Genomic DNA, 14,597 nt, shown 5'->3' with positions numbered 1-14,597 from the left:
AGGATCATACTGTGGAGGTTAACATAAGTCCAGATAGATTGGCAGTTGACTTCCCTGTTTTGTTTTTTTGTTTTATTCTGATGGAGATTAGTGTAAGACCATAGAGTGGCTTCTGATATCCTTGTTTGTTTTAGGAGACAGGTATAAGACCATTGAGCGGCATCCAGTATCCGCTTTTATTGACTTTCATCTGTTACCATGTTCATTGCTCATCTGTAGCCTATTCCTAAGGACCCACTTGAATCATCTTATATATGATTTCAAGAGGTGGACCCTCCTAAGAAGTTTTACATTCACTCTTCCATTCCATTCATCCCATTGTGTCCTAAACCTTTTCACACATACTTTTAAAAACTTGAAATAAGTGTTGTGCAAACATTCTCACCTCTTTCCAAATTAGAAACTTGGACCTTAAGTCCATGATTTTCCAAACTTCATTTTTGTAAATACTTCATTTTGAATTGACTTTAATCATACTTTGACCTTTTTGTAAATAATCCAAATAACTTCACCCATTCAAATGATTTTGTGGCTTTGTCCATGTTTGTTAAGTTTTCATACATTAGCTATAGGTTTGATTTACCCTAGTTGGTTGATATTAATCTCACCTATTTGTCCTTAGTTGATTGAATTGTAAGTCTTCCTTGCTTATTATAGGGTTAACCCCTCTCTAGCAAGTTGAAGCTTTTCTCACATGGTGGACTTGTTGTTTCTTAAGGTTGAGTTTTCTCCCGTGGGTAACGTAAGACCTTTGAGCTTGTGTTTTAAAATTGAATCCACTAACTTTTGGAAGTTTTTAGCCGAACTACGAGGTTTTGATCCTGTAAAGGTACGTAGGCAATGGTTATCCATCCAAACACAAAAATAATTAACTTGTACATTCTTTTCTCATCATCCCAATCATGTTTGCACATTACTTATGTCATAACAAATAATAACTTTGTACAACAAGTGTGAAAAGGGCTCCCTAGGAGTACCTAGGACGTGATGGGTGCCTAACACCTTCCCATTGCGTAATTTACCCCTTATCCAGACTCTCTGATCTTTTTATTGGTTTTCTACGTGTAAAACTTCTTAGGTTTTTGTTCGCTTTTTAGCCAGTCCTTAGGATAAATAAAAGTGCGGTGGCGACTCTATGTTTATTGTATGCTTTGCTTATGATTTAATCAATAAATCATATAGCGACGAATACACCGCTACAGTAACTAATTTCTCTTTTACTCTAATCATCTCATATATATCATCTTCGGTAAAAAAAAAACAATATTATCGACATAAACTATTAGTTTAACAAATTTCTCACAATGGGAGAACTTTGTGAATAACGTGTGATCAACTTAGTCTTGAATATAACCTTATGTTTTCATGGTTTGGGTGAACTTTTCAAACCAAGCTCTAGGGGATTGCTTTAGTCCGTACAGAAACTTCTTCGATTTGCATACATTAGATCCAAAATTATTTTTAAATGTAGAACTTACTCGTTTAAAAGTTCCTAGATATGCATCTCCTAAGTCGAAGCAATAAAGTCCCCCACTCTCCTTAGCATTGTCAATCATGAGTTCAAATCCTGAAAGACACAATGAGTACAAAAAAATTAGTTTGACAAAGTTTCTCTTGAGCTAACTTACTGATTTACATCATACAACAAAAAAAATTGGGACATGAAAAATATCTGAAAGGGTTAGACTTGGAGACAAGAGAATTGAGTACTTACATGCAATTGCTGAAAAAGAGCCATCTGCGAATTTTGTCTTGTTATTATTAACACGGGGACTATATGAAGAAAAAAATATAGATTTGTCAATCATATGGTCAGTAGCACCAGAATATACTATTCATGTATGATTGAGACTGACATTAAAAAATGTACCTTTTTATACTATAGAGCACTAAAAAATTAATTCGAGAAGACTTGACAATTTGTTTATTTGTTTTGAAGTGAATGACACCTGAGTTGAGGATGACTCTTCCTCTTATCAAAATTACTAGCATGAAGTGTACAGTCCTCATTATCACTTTTCTTCTTCCGATCGTTATCGTGACCTTCTCTGTTGTCGATGTCAATTGGTGAAAAATCATCTTCGTCGTTACACACAAACTAATGAGAGTTTGTTGCCATTGAGTAGTATCTACCATCAGTGAATTGGGTCTGATTGTAAAACGAGTAGTATGATACCAAATTATAACGGTGTATATTCGCACAAATCATAAATCATTGTAATATAATGATAACTATTCATACAAATCATCATTGTAATATAATTATATCTATTTCTATTAGTTATGGTGAAGACTCGCGATGCTATATTAAAATATATAAAATTATAATGTTGCTCTAACAAATGTTCTATGAGAATGGATTTGATTTTAAACTATAATGGTTGGTGAAGGCAAGCCACCATTTAAACTAATAGTCAACAAATTTTTTTCAAACAAAGGAACTAAAAATAATTGTTTAGAAAGTACAAATAATGAAATCCAAAAGAAAAATGGTGCAAGTCCACTAAATGGTGTATTAAATATTTAAGACTATGATCTATGAAAGATCATGAATATGAAAAGAATTAAAAAAGTAATGAAAGTTGAAAGATGGCCATGTGTTTCCCATATGCAAAGTGTGTGAAAGGGATAAGATTTGGGTGATATTGATGATGGCTAAGTACTCATAATATAATTGCAATTAGTAGCCATAACAAGTGAACGTGAACCCCACTCCCTTTCCTATTCCCTTTCTCAGGTAGTACAAAAACTTGTTTTACTCTTTTCTAGTTAAATAGTACCAATTTATTTTACTAGTTTTCAGACCAACCGACATAACAACAATAATACTAGGAGTACAATACAACAAACAACACACTCACCTTGTTTTGTTTTGCTTGTTTTTTTTTTTCCATTTCTGTCATGTTTAGTACACTACAACACAACCTTTTCCTTTTTTTCCCCTATATTATACCTCTAGGTTAAGGTACTTCTTAGATGTTGCGTGTCTTTAAGTTTTCCATTTTCTCATAATTAATGCATGCTGCATGGATGTATATACCTTAGACCTGTTTATTTGAGAATTTTAAGATGAATTTGTTTATGTTTCTTTGTCATCACTTGGTGGTGTTGGTGTTGATGCTACCCTATTTGGGTGGAGTTTATTCAAATTCAACAGTTTCAATACCCTCCATTGTGAACATTGGAGCTATCTTCACCTTTGATTCCTCCATTGGTAAAGTTTCTAAACTTGCCATGGAACAAGCTGTCCAAGATGTCAACTCCAATTCCTCCATTCTACACTCTACTCAACTTGTTCTTCATATGAAATCTTCCAATTGCAGTGGTTTTGATGGCATGATTCAAGGTAATTGTCTAATTCCATTCAATTCAATTGATATATGTCAAGATTCTCACATCGGATAATATGGCTTGATAGCCTGCTTATAAGTGGGGGCAATCGTCATCCTACAAGCCGGTTTTGTAGGGTGGAATTACGCCCACCACATGGTATAGGTTTCTACTATCGGCCCATCTACCATTTATTTCTATGCTCCAGATGTCCGGTCATGGGCGTGAGAGGGTGTGTTAAGGGTTTACGATTTGTTGTGTTGAATTAGTTATTCAGTAGCATCATGATTGACCAAAGATTTGTGAACCTATTGTGTTGTGTATTGATTGCAGCTCTGCGGTTCATGGAGACGGATGCAGTTGCTATATTAGGTCCACAATCTTCTGTAGTTTCTCACATAGTATCCCATGTTGCAAACGAGCTTCGTGTTCCTATGTTGTCGTTTGCAGCTACAGACCCTACGCTCTCGTCGCTTCAATTCCCTTTCTTTGTCAGGACAACGCTCAGTGATTCGTATCAGATGACTGCTGTTGCTGAAATCATTGATTATTATGGATGGAAAGAAGTCATTGCTATTTATGTTGATGATGATTATGGAAGAAACGGGGTGTCTGCGTTAGAAGATGCCTTGGCAGCGAGGCGTTGTAGAATTTCCTACAAGGTGGGAATCAAATCTGGAGCTGATGTTGATAGAAATGAAATTACCAATGTGCTTGTGAATATGGCTCTAATGCAGTCTCGAGTTATAGTTGTCCATGCCCATTCGAATTCTGGATTTATGATCTTTAAAGTGGCGCATTATCTTGGAATGATGCAGGAGGGTTATGTATGGATAGCCACAGATTGGCTTTCCACTGTTCTTGATTCTGTTTCGCTTCCTTTGGAGAAAATGGATACTCTGCAGGGTGCACTTGTTTTGCGCCAGCATACGCCTGATACTGATAGGAAGAAAGCGTTTTTCTCGAGGTGGAATAAGTTAACTCATGGTTCCTTAGGGTTACATTCTTATGGCCTCCATGCTTACGATTCTGTTTGGCTCGTTGCACAAGCTATTGATAAATTTTTCAGTCAGGGTGGGGTCATTTCGTGGACCAATTACACAAGTTTGCATGACGGTAAGGGAAAGGGCGGCGGTCTTAATCTTGATGCGATGAGCATATTTGACAATGGAACACTTCTGTTGGAAAACATACTGCGGAGTGATTTTGTTGGATTATCAGGTCCAATGAAATTTGATTCAGATAAATCTCTTGTTCGTCCGGCCTATGACATTGTTAATGTTGTTGGAAATGGTGTTCGTCGAATTGGATACTGGTCTAACTATTCTGGTCTGTCGATTGTATCTCCCGAGACATTGTATGCTAGTCCACCTAATAGATCAAGTGCAAACCAGCATCTTCACTCAGTGATATGGCCCGGAGAAACATTAAGCAAGCCCCGTGGGTGGGTTTTCCCCAGCAATGGGAAACAATTGAGAATTGGTGTGCCTATCCGAGCCAGTTATCGTGAATTCGTGTCGCCGGTGAAGGGAACTGACATGTTTAAAGGGTTCTGCATTGATGTATTTGTAGCTGCTGTGAACTTGTTACCGTACGCCGTTCCTTACCGGTTTGTGCCATTCGGAGATGGCCTAAAAAATCCAAGCTACACCGAATTCGTCAACTTAATAACCACTGGTGTAAGTACTTCCTGAGAAACCTGATTTTCTATGTATGATAACAAATATTCTTTAGCTTCATTATTTTATCTCAACTGGCTAATTCTTTCATTTACGTGGTACAGTATTTTGACGGTGCTATTGGCGACATTGCTATTGTCACAAACCGAACAAGGATTCTAGATTTTACACAGCCATATGCTGCATCCGGACTTGTTGTGGTTGCCCCTTTCAAGAAGATCAATTCCGGCGGTTGGGCTTTTCTGCAGCCGTTCACTCCTCTTATGTGGATAGTGACTGCGTGTTCCTTCTTTTTTGTCGGAATAGTTGTATGGATTCTCGAACACAGGATCAACGATGAGTTCAGGGGTTCACCTAAACAACAACTCATAACCATACTATGGTCAGTTATTTGAGTATCTCATATGCTATGTTATCAACAAAGACCGTGTTTCTGATTCATCTATTCTTACCGTGCATGCAGGTTTAGCCTGTCAACGCTCTTTTTTTCCCACCGTAAGTGATACTCCGGTTAATTTTGTTAGTTGAACTTTGAATGGACATAATGAAGCAACTTCATCTGTTTTTTTTTCCGTTGCTTCTGCAGGAGAGAACACAATGAGTACTCTCGGCCGCGGCGTGATACTCATATGGTTGTTTGTGGTTTTGATCATTAATTCCAGCTACACTGCTAGTTTAACGTCCATACTCACGGTGCAGCAGTTATCTTCACCTATCAGCGGCTTAGATAGCTTAAAAGCTAGTGATGAACCTATAGGTTTCCAAGTTGGTTCATATGCGGAACGTTACTTGACAGAAGATATTGGAATATCCAAATCTAGACTTGTTGCTCTTGGATCGCCGGAGGCATATGCTAAGGCGCTCCAGCTCGGTCCTAGTAAAGGAGGTGTTGCTGCTATTATAGACGAACGACCATACGTCGAAATATTCTTATCGACCCAATGCACGTTCAGGATTGTTGGTCAGGAGTTCACCAGGAGTGGCTGGGGTTTTGTGAGTATCTTAACTACCTTTTAGATGAATATTCAATTTTATACCGCGAAATTCATTTTGTTTGTCATCATGGTAGGCATTCCCTCGGGACTCCCCTTTGGCGGTGGATTTGTCAACTGCGATTCTACAACTTTCTGAAACTGGTGATCTGCAGCGGATTCATGATAAGTGGATTACGCGAAGTACTTGTAGTTTAGACAATACTGAAATTGATTCGGATCGTCTTCAGCTCAAAAGCTTCTGGGGTCTCTTCATCATTTGTGGGATAGCTTGCGCTATTGCTCTCATTATATACTTTTTGCAGATTATGTTATTGTTATGGCGTTCTTCTCCTTCTGAACCCGCGTCTAATGTTGGGCCAATTCAAAGATTTCTGTCACTCGTTGACGAGAAGAAAGGTCCGTCGAGGAGTGAAAGACGAAAGAGGAACGGAGATGAAATGTCGCCTGAGGATCAATTGGGAAGGCAACCGAAGAGGATACAAAGAGTAACAGCAGCATAGTTCAAATCAAACAACTTATGATTTGATGTCATTAAATGTTTATTGATCTTTGCCTTTGTGCTATTGTACAAATCCAAAATTTTAGAACATTGTAAATGATTCTAGTTATAACAATATATATTGCAAGCTTTTCAGGAACTACTTGATTTATGAGACTCAAACAATGGGAAGTTATCTCAGAGAGCATGTTAGTACTTGTGTTACATTACATTATATACAAACACCATTGAAAGTCAAGGGAGCTTCCTAATGATTGTGATTTCTTGTTGATGTTGTTGTAATTTCATTCATTTTGTTGGATTTGGATATAGATTGATTGGTTTGTAATTTAATATTAATTGTAAATCAGATATCAGAAGTGCATTATTATCAATATATATAATGATAATGATACTTATGACTCATTGTTACACCAAAACTCATTATTGGCCACAGATAAATGTAAACTTAGAGTCAATTCCTCAGACATCAAATAACACTTGTTTGTCTGAACAATTTGTTCTTTTTTCTCATATGAACGAAATCATCATACGTTGATAACAAAAGGAAAAAAACAAATGGCTTGCTGGTAGAGGTAATAATCAAGTCAGAAAATGATTCTCCTCTATTCATAAACTTTGCATTCCTCATCGGCCGGATTCGTCTCGCAAAAGTCCTCCAATGGATCTCCACTCCCTACTTTAGGGGTGCCTGGCCATTTGTTTGCTACCAGATGTGCCAAATCCACCACTCTTTGGCTGAAATTACAAACATTATAACTTATTAAAAACATGATCTTTGTTACAAGAACATAAAAAAGATGCATGAATGTTCTATTTCTAACCTGTAACCCCATTCATTGTCATACCAAGCAACCACCTTAACCATATCATCTCCCATGACCATAGTCAAGGAAGAGTCAATAGTTGTAGAAACATCGGAGCAGCGGAAGTCAACAGACACGAGCGGAACATCACAGACATCCAATATACCTTTCAGTGGTCCCTCAGCTGCCTTTCTGAATGCTGCATTGACATCTTCAGCTGATATACCCTTCTTCGCAACATTCACCACAAGGTCAACAACTGAAACATTAGGCGTAGGCACACGGAGGGCGATTCCGTTGAGCTTTCCCTTGAGCTGTGGCAGCACTAGAGATACAGCCTTGGCTGCTCCTGTGCTGGTGGGAACAATGTTCAGTGCTGCAGCCCTAGCTCTTCTCAAGTCCCTATGTGAAGCATCCAAAAGCCTCTGCGTAAACACATCTCTTAGACTCCGTTTGGCATATAGAGTTTTCGATTCAAACAAACATGTTACAGTTGATAATGTACCTGGTCTCCGGTGTAGGAATGTGTGGTTGTCATGGTTCCCTTAACGATTCCTGAAAATATAGACCAAAGTTAATTAATCGGCTTTGAACCATGAATCAAATGTTGCGCTTAAGTAAGTATCTTTGCTTACCGAACTCTTCATCCAGGACCTTAGCAAAGGGAGCAAGACAGTTTGTGGTGCAAGAAGCATTGCTGTACATTATATGAATAATCAATCAAAACACAACACTATCGCAATATCAACATTCGCGACAAAGTCAACAACTTCAACATTAAAGCCTTACCTTATGATGTCGGCTACTTCATGGCCGTAGTCTTGTTCGTTCACTCCGATAACGTAAGTCGGAATATCAGCACCCTTTGCAGGAGCAGTGATGATAACTTTCTTGGCACCTGCTTGGATGTGTTTGCCCGCGCCAGGGCCGTCCACAAACACTCCTGTTCCCTGAACAACAATGCATTCATTCATTTTAAAAGACATGTCATCAATAAACAATGTCGCCAAATTTTCACCCGACTCGATAACTTACCTCAATAACAATGTCAATTCCAAGTTCGGCCCAAGGAAGCTTAAGAGGATCTCTGCTAGAGACAACCTTGATGGGTTTACCATCAACTGTAATAGTCTCATTGTTTAGTATCTTCACTTCTGCTTTAAAAGTTCCAAGCATAGAATCATATTTCAACAAATGTGAAGCCTGAATATGTGAAACAAGAGAAACTAATGAATCCGCAGTAACGAAACAAACGCAGTCGATCCAATTGAAAGGGAAATGACATTTTTGAAAACTTACATTCTTGACACCTCCACTGTCATTGACAACAATGACTTCAAGTGGCGAGTCCTTTCGACCGTGCCAGCATCGAAGGAAATTTCTACCGATGCGTCCAAAACCATTGATTGCTACCTTCAACTTAGCCACAGTCACTCCCCTCACAGCAGTTGATCCATTTGCCTGATCATAGTTTCAAAAATCATAAGCAAATTGAACTTATTTAACGCCTCCAATGCAGTAACCAGATATGATAATTCAGCTAAAGATATTAAGAGCTAGACTATGTAGCACATATACATATTAAAGACGTGTTCTGACACTGACACATGTGATTACATGCGATTATTTCATTTTCTTAAATTATTATCAGTGTCAATGTCTTAGCATCACATTCGGTGTCAGTAACAATCTTCAGCCAATAGATTTATGTGACAGATAAAAGAAAGGAAAGAATCTCTCATGATCCAATGAAATATATAAAAGTTTTGAGTAGAAATTAACCTTGGAAGTGAGTTGAGCAGCTACAACATCATAAAAAGAAGAATCTCTAGCACTATGAACATAGGAAATACATGAACTTGATTTTAGTCCAGAGAATTCACCTACCTCAAGTCTCTGCAGAAGCAAAGTTAAGTTAAGTATAAGCAGTTTTACTTAAGTACATGAAATAAGTACAGATCAACTATGAATTGAATGAGAGAATTATAGAGAGAGAGTGAAACCTTTGAGGCACATTGAGATGGGAAAGAGTGAGAGGTCTTAGATGGAAACCTTGTGTTTGTTGGGATTCTTGTAGAAGCTAAAGCAGCATGAGTTGCCATAGCTATAGCTGCAAGAAAGTTTAAACAAAGAAGTCCTTTGATGAGTGTTTATATTCAGAATGAAAATTATGGTTGATGAATGAGTGGTTAATATGTTTCTTTAGAGATTTTTATGAAGTTGGTTGACAAAAAGAAAATAATGGTTGCTGGGAAGTAATGGAATGAGTGGTGAATATGTTGTAAGAATATCTATAAGATAAGATAATGTTTGGTCATCCATGGATTCTGATCATTAGACTTATAGCCACATAAAACAGTATGAAAGAAGGGAAAATATGATGATTTAGTTGGATAATATTAATTTGATTTTTAAAAACTTGGTAATATAAGTGAAAATGTTTATTAACTTAATCTTAGATAAATATTTTTACACATTATATTTTACTCTTATGTCATGATGCTATATTATTATTTTTTTTAAATCATACATACCTTTGTAGTGATATGTAATTGGGTTAATGTGTAAAGAAAATCACTTAATAAATATAAATATTTTAAATAGATCTTTTATCTCTATTAAATTATCAAGTTAGTCTTTCTATCTAACCACTTACTATCACTTAAATTCTCATATTATATACTATATACTATAAATTTGATCCATATATTCACTTAAATACTCATATTATACTATATACTATGAATTTGATCCATATATTTATCCACTTGATATCATTCTTTTTATCCAATAGACTAAGAAATCAATTCACCCACTAAAGATAAATAAGTGAAATATCACAAATTAATTTTACACAATCGATTCACTTTTAGCACAAATTTATGTTATGTTACAGAATCAATCAATTTACTCAAAATGAATTTTCTTCACCGCATAACCAAATACACGGAAAGAAATTTGTGCATCACAAAAAGAATTTGTGAAGTTAATTTTTGAAGCTTTTGAAAACTCATGATACATTTGTGTCTCTTTGGAACCGGTGCAACATTAGATGTATTTATTTTATTTAATGGAAGATATCATAAACTATTATCAATTGCAAGGAGATGCTCTCAAAATCATTTCCAGAAACTTGTGCATTTCCTTTAGATGACTCAACCACCTCATTTCTCAATTCTCACATGAAAAAAGACTTTAACTTTGTGATCCAAAAGAGGATAATGTTGAAATAGCCAATAAATGGAAGATGGAGATTACAAGAATAAGGGAATAAATCTCAAAGGTGTTGTTGTGTTCAAATTAACTCCAGCAAGACTGCACAGTGAACAGGGTTATTTGCAACATATATAATATAGGACAAACATCATAATATATGACTCCATAGTTATCATCTATTCCATGTTTGTAGTAAAAGTGACAACATCCTAATATGGAGAATCCAAAATGACATTGTTCACCTGTCTAAGCAATTGAATACTGATTATCAATACGATACAAACCATAAACGGTTAACTAAGTTATTTCCATATTCTTTTGCTAAAAAGGACAGACAGAAACAGGGCACAAGAAACCTCGAATCGAAATGACAAATTCACCAAGTAGAGGCTGCCATCAACTTAGGTTATTACCATATGAAGAAATGGAAAGATATTACAAGAAGTTCAAAATGGATTTTGTACCAACGATATTTTTGGCAAAGCAACAGTCTCTCATTAGACAGCTTCAACTTCATCAGAGTTCACGGCTTCCCTATTTAGGTTATCCCCTGACCGAAGCTGGGAAGAAATTTCATCTATAGCAGAGTTCAATTGTTCAATCTTATTAGACAATACTTTCCTTGTTTTCTGCAAATCAATCAAAGCAAATTGTGAGCCATCAAAGGTATACATACGGCACTTAAATCAACAGGTTGAAGAAAGAAGAATAAGTGAAACATAAGGCCCTCCCATGACCAATTCCTTTCTGAATATTAGGACCGGTTCCATGTAAACTTTTGTGACAGAATGGATGGTGAAAGCTCTGGATGCTTCCAGGAAATTGATTTGAGCATAAAAATCATTATCAAGATTTGGAAAATATGTCTAAGATAAAATTGATAAGATTTTTAAAAACTAATCCTCACTCAAGTGAGTTCAATACCAGATGCACCCAATAGCAGTTGCTGCACCTCCAAGCAAAAGGAGACGACAGCAAACAAGTCAATCATGGCTACGTCCATTTATCAGATAAACAAACCTGAACGATTATACCAATAACAAGCACCGTTTACCTCTAAAGCCTTTTCTTCATCATATATAAACTTCGGCAGTTTTTTCATTAACTCCTTCCTGTCAGTTCCAGCTATAGCATTGCTGATCTATGAAAGAGTAAAAGAGCAAATAACATATTCATGTTCAAGCAATAAGTGAAATCCTGATTTGCAGTTGCAGCACATAATGTAATGTCAAGATCTTATGATTATGCTGCATACTCTGTTGACTGTTCGAGTAAGAGGCATTAACAAATAAATGACTACATTAAGGGGAACAAATATCTTCAAAGTCCTGACCTTATTGAACATGTAAAGGTATATTACAATAACAAATACTACCTGAGGTGCATACACACATCCAAGAGTTCCAACGATTAATCCTCCCAAGATAAAGCCGCCAACAAAGACGCTAGCATTGTTGCCCCTTCCACCATCACTGTAGTTCCAAAACAAGTAGTGGTTCAAATTAATAACATCTGTTCATAAGTCAAATTTTCGTAAGCAAAAGTAAAATACTTTATAATTTCAAGAATAATTGGTGTTTTTTGTTTCTTGCTTGTATCAGTTGTGTGTGCTCCTCATTATTTTTTATGATGGCTGTTGAAAGGAATCTATTTATCTATAGTTTATCCCACTACATGGATCAACTTTCGCCATAATATTCTATCCAGAACCATGTTTCTATCCAAATCGTATACTTGAAGATCTTTCTTAAAAACTTGTCAAATAGTTTTTCTTAAAAAGCAATACTTAAAATATCATTGATTATCAAATATGCATTAATTTAGGTCAGAATGAAACTGCAGTGTGATGTATACAAATGAAGTAGAAAAAATGTGCAAAAACAAAATAGCAGGAATACCTATATGTAGCTTGAACAATTAGAGGCTTTCTGGTAGAAGAAAGGTGCAACCTGCGTTGACGAAGCGAGGAAGTGGATGGTTTGATCTTGAGAATAGAGTGATCCATCTTGTTTATGGACACTGGTAGCATCATAAGTTAGAAAATGGTGTGAAAACCTAACTAAATTGAAAGGGAAAACATATGAAATAAATTAGTACCGGAATTGGTTAGAAGGAAAGAGGTTGAAACGGCGGCTGCGGCGGCGGAAGCCATGGTGAGAGATCAGATGAGATTTGTTGTTGTGGTTAGTTGAAGAAGAAATAGTGTTGAAATGAAAGGATGGTTCGATGATATCTAAGAAGATGTAACTAATTTTAGTGCAATCAATTTAACTTAGTTTTTTTTTTTCCTTCTAACATATCCAGATCGGATATACTACTACCAACCACACCGTTTTTTTTTCTTCTAATATTAATTAATTAACCCAATATTCGCCTCTTTTTCTAATTACAAATCATTAATTTACCTAAATTATAACTATATTAAATTAAATAGCCCTTTTTTTCTTTATTTCATGTTGGTAAAGTTCGTTTCATGACATTTGTTTTGCAGTAATTTGTATGATATTAAATATTCTTTTTACAAACAATTTTTTAAAGAAAAATTAAGTGAAATAATTCTTTAAATAAATTTTTGTAAGATATTATTTTAGATATTTTTTCATTTTGGTATTAATTTTTTAATATTAAAATTTTAAAAAAATTTAAATAACTTTTTATAAAAATTATATATATATATATATATATATATATATATATATATATATATATATATATATATATATATATATATATATATATATATATATATATATATATATATATATATATATATATATATATATATATATATATATATATATATATATATATATATATATATATATATATATATATATATATTATGTTTAGGAACCATAATTAGATGTGGCCTAAATTGGTGGTGTTAATCTCTGACACGACGGCGTGAGATGGACTTGCAGGGTTGACATTCTAACGTCCAAGTTAGTCCATAATTCAAGATGAGTGTAGTAAAAAGTGAAGTCCAAAGAATGTACCTTGCTTTCCATGTGAAATGACTTTTATACTTTGGGTCAAGAGGAGTGGATTTGAGTTAAAGCGGACCTCCACCATTTAGACATTTAGCCGACTCAGAACAGTTGCCCAAAGGCTTTGTTGGGCATTGAGAAAAGTCGGGGAAGCCTTTAGTGATTTTGGTTGGCCTTCGTAGATGTTATCTAATGCTAGCTAGAAATGAAACGCTCTGGGTCAGTTGAAAAAGTAACGAGGGACAGAAACATGAAATGTGTTCTTACCCTAGGTATGCAAGTTAGGGAATGATTTCCCTATTTAGGATACTTAGTATCTTTTATTCTTCATGCTGCTTGATTGGGCGATGTATTCATAACCCTTGGATGTGTACTTTGTCTTTGATCTGGATCATTGATTTTTGATTGTTTCCTTTATAAAAATGGCTTTTGCCTTTAGAGGTCCTTTTCACCCTTCTTCCGCTTTTCGACTATTTATTCTTTCTGGTCCTTTGTGAACTACTCTCTTGCTCCAACTTTAAATCTTTCATTGTTTTTCTCTTCCCTTTTAATGGTACATTGATGTCTCATCATTTGTGGGTCCAACCCTTTTTCTCGGAGGTCTGTTGTTGTTAACACATTTGATTTCTGTACTACAGATATCAAATTTGATTATTTTGATGGCAGTGACAATCGTAGAGGAATATTTCTAGGTAGCCCCAAAATATTTGGAAACACCTTCCAAGTATTCCTCTAAAGTTGATGAGATGGTAGTTACCTTTGAAGTGAGATCGCCTTCAGATTGGGCAATTTCTACGATCCTTGAAGACAAAATGGGGTGTGATAAGTTCAAAGGGTGTTTTATCCCTTTTTACAATTGCTTCTTCAAGAAGTTGGGTGTCCAACTTCCGTTGACTACTTTCGAAAAGGAGGTGCTAGATCACCTATACATCTTCGTGAAGGAGAATTGTCATCCAAGGCGCAGCGGAATTTAAAATTTTCTCCATTTAGTGATCCTTACGAATGGGCATGATCAGTGATAGAATCGTTACCTCTTGTGGCGATCACGAACGTTGAACGATGACAACGTCTCTACTCAGTCCACA

General features: G+C 35.7%; 3 protein-coding genes across 3 annotated transcripts; 1 reads left to right on the top strand and 2 right to left on the bottom strand.

Moving 5' to 3' along the window:
• Positions 1-2,668: 2,668 nt before the first annotated feature.
• On the top strand, positions 2,669-6,642 carry LOC127087679 (glutamate receptor 3.3). The gene is made up of 6 exons (XM_051028613.1): positions 2,669-3,346; positions 3,664-5,009; positions 5,114-5,391; positions 5,473-5,504; positions 5,596-6,002; positions 6,079-6,642. Exons 1-6 carry the CDS (start codon positions 3,070-3,072, stop codon positions 6,502-6,504), a joined length of 2,766 nt encoding a protein of 921 aa, XP_050884570.1. The 5' UTR covers positions 2,669-3,069; the 3' UTR covers positions 6,505-6,642.
• A 212-nt stretch (positions 6,643-6,854) lies between these two features.
• Positions 6,855-9,686, bottom strand: LOC127087680 (glyceraldehyde-3-phosphate dehydrogenase B, chloroplastic). Its single transcript, NM_001426936.1, has 9 exons — positions 9,313-9,686; positions 9,092-9,205; positions 8,609-8,770; positions 8,345-8,512; positions 8,099-8,259; positions 7,945-8,006; positions 7,815-7,864; positions 7,328-7,734; positions 6,855-7,241 (listed from the first exon to the last, which is right to left on the bottom strand). Exons 1-9 carry the CDS (start codon positions 9,409-9,411, stop codon positions 7,109-7,111), a joined length of 1,356 nt encoding a protein of 451 aa, NP_001413865.1. The 5' UTR covers positions 9,412-9,686; the 3' UTR covers positions 6,855-7,108.
• An 858-nt stretch (positions 9,687-10,544) lies between these two features.
• LOC127087681 (uncharacterized) lies at positions 10,545-12,799 on the bottom strand. The gene is made up of 5 exons (NM_001426937.1): positions 12,623-12,799; positions 12,424-12,544; positions 11,901-11,997; positions 11,580-11,666; positions 10,545-11,154 (listed from the first exon to the last, which is right to left on the bottom strand). Exons 1-5 carry the CDS (start codon positions 12,675-12,677, stop codon positions 11,023-11,025), a joined length of 492 nt encoding a protein of 163 aa, NP_001413866.1. The 5' UTR covers positions 12,678-12,799; the 3' UTR covers positions 10,545-11,022.
• Positions 12,800-14,597: the final 1,798 nt, after the last annotated feature.

The sequence above is a fragment of the Lathyrus oleraceus genome, chromosome 5, assembly GCF_024323335.1.
Source record: "Lathyrus oleraceus cultivar Zhongwan6 chromosome 5, CAAS_Psat_ZW6_1.0, whole genome shotgun sequence".
Lineage (NCBI taxonomy): Eukaryota > Viridiplantae > Streptophyta > Magnoliopsida > Fabales > Fabaceae > Lathyrus > Lathyrus oleraceus.
This window is presented reverse-complemented; position numbering and strand designations above follow the sequence as displayed.

Coding starts and splice junctions, on each gene's coding strand:
- LOC127087679 (XM_051028613.1), top strand. CDS start 3,070: ATGAATTTGTTTATGTTTCTTTGTCATCACTTGGTGGTGTTGGTGTTG. Junction 5,010..5,113: donor TCAACTTAATAACCACTGGT/GTAAGTACTTCC, acceptor TACGTGGTACAG/TATTTTGACGGTGCTATTGG. Junction 5,505..5,595: donor AACGCTCTTTTTTTCCCACC/GTAAGTGATACT, acceptor TTGCTTCTGCAG/GAGAGAACACAATGAGTACT.
- LOC127087680 (NM_001426936.1), bottom strand. CDS start 9,411: ATGGCAACTCATGCTGCTTTAGCTTCTACAAGAATCCCAACAAACACA. Junction 7,865..7,944: donor GGTCCTGGATGAAGAGTTCG/GTAAGCAAAGAT, acceptor CTATATTTTCAG/GAATCGTTAAGGGAACCATG. Junction 7,242..7,327: donor GACAATGAATGGGGTTACAG/GTTAGAAATAGA, acceptor TTGTAATTTCAG/CCAAAGAGTGGTGGATTTGG.
- LOC127087681 (NM_001426937.1), bottom strand. CDS start 12,677: ATGGCTTCCGCCGCCGCAGCCGCCGTTTCAACCTCTTTCCTTCTAACC. Junction 12,545..12,622: donor TTTCCTTCTAACCAATTCCG/GTACTAATTTAT, acceptor TGATGCTACCAG/TGTCCATAAACAAGATGGAT. Junction 11,155..11,579: donor ATGAAGAAAAGGCTTTAGAG/GTAAACGGTGCT, acceptor ATTGATTTGCAG/AAAACAAGGAAAGTATTGTC.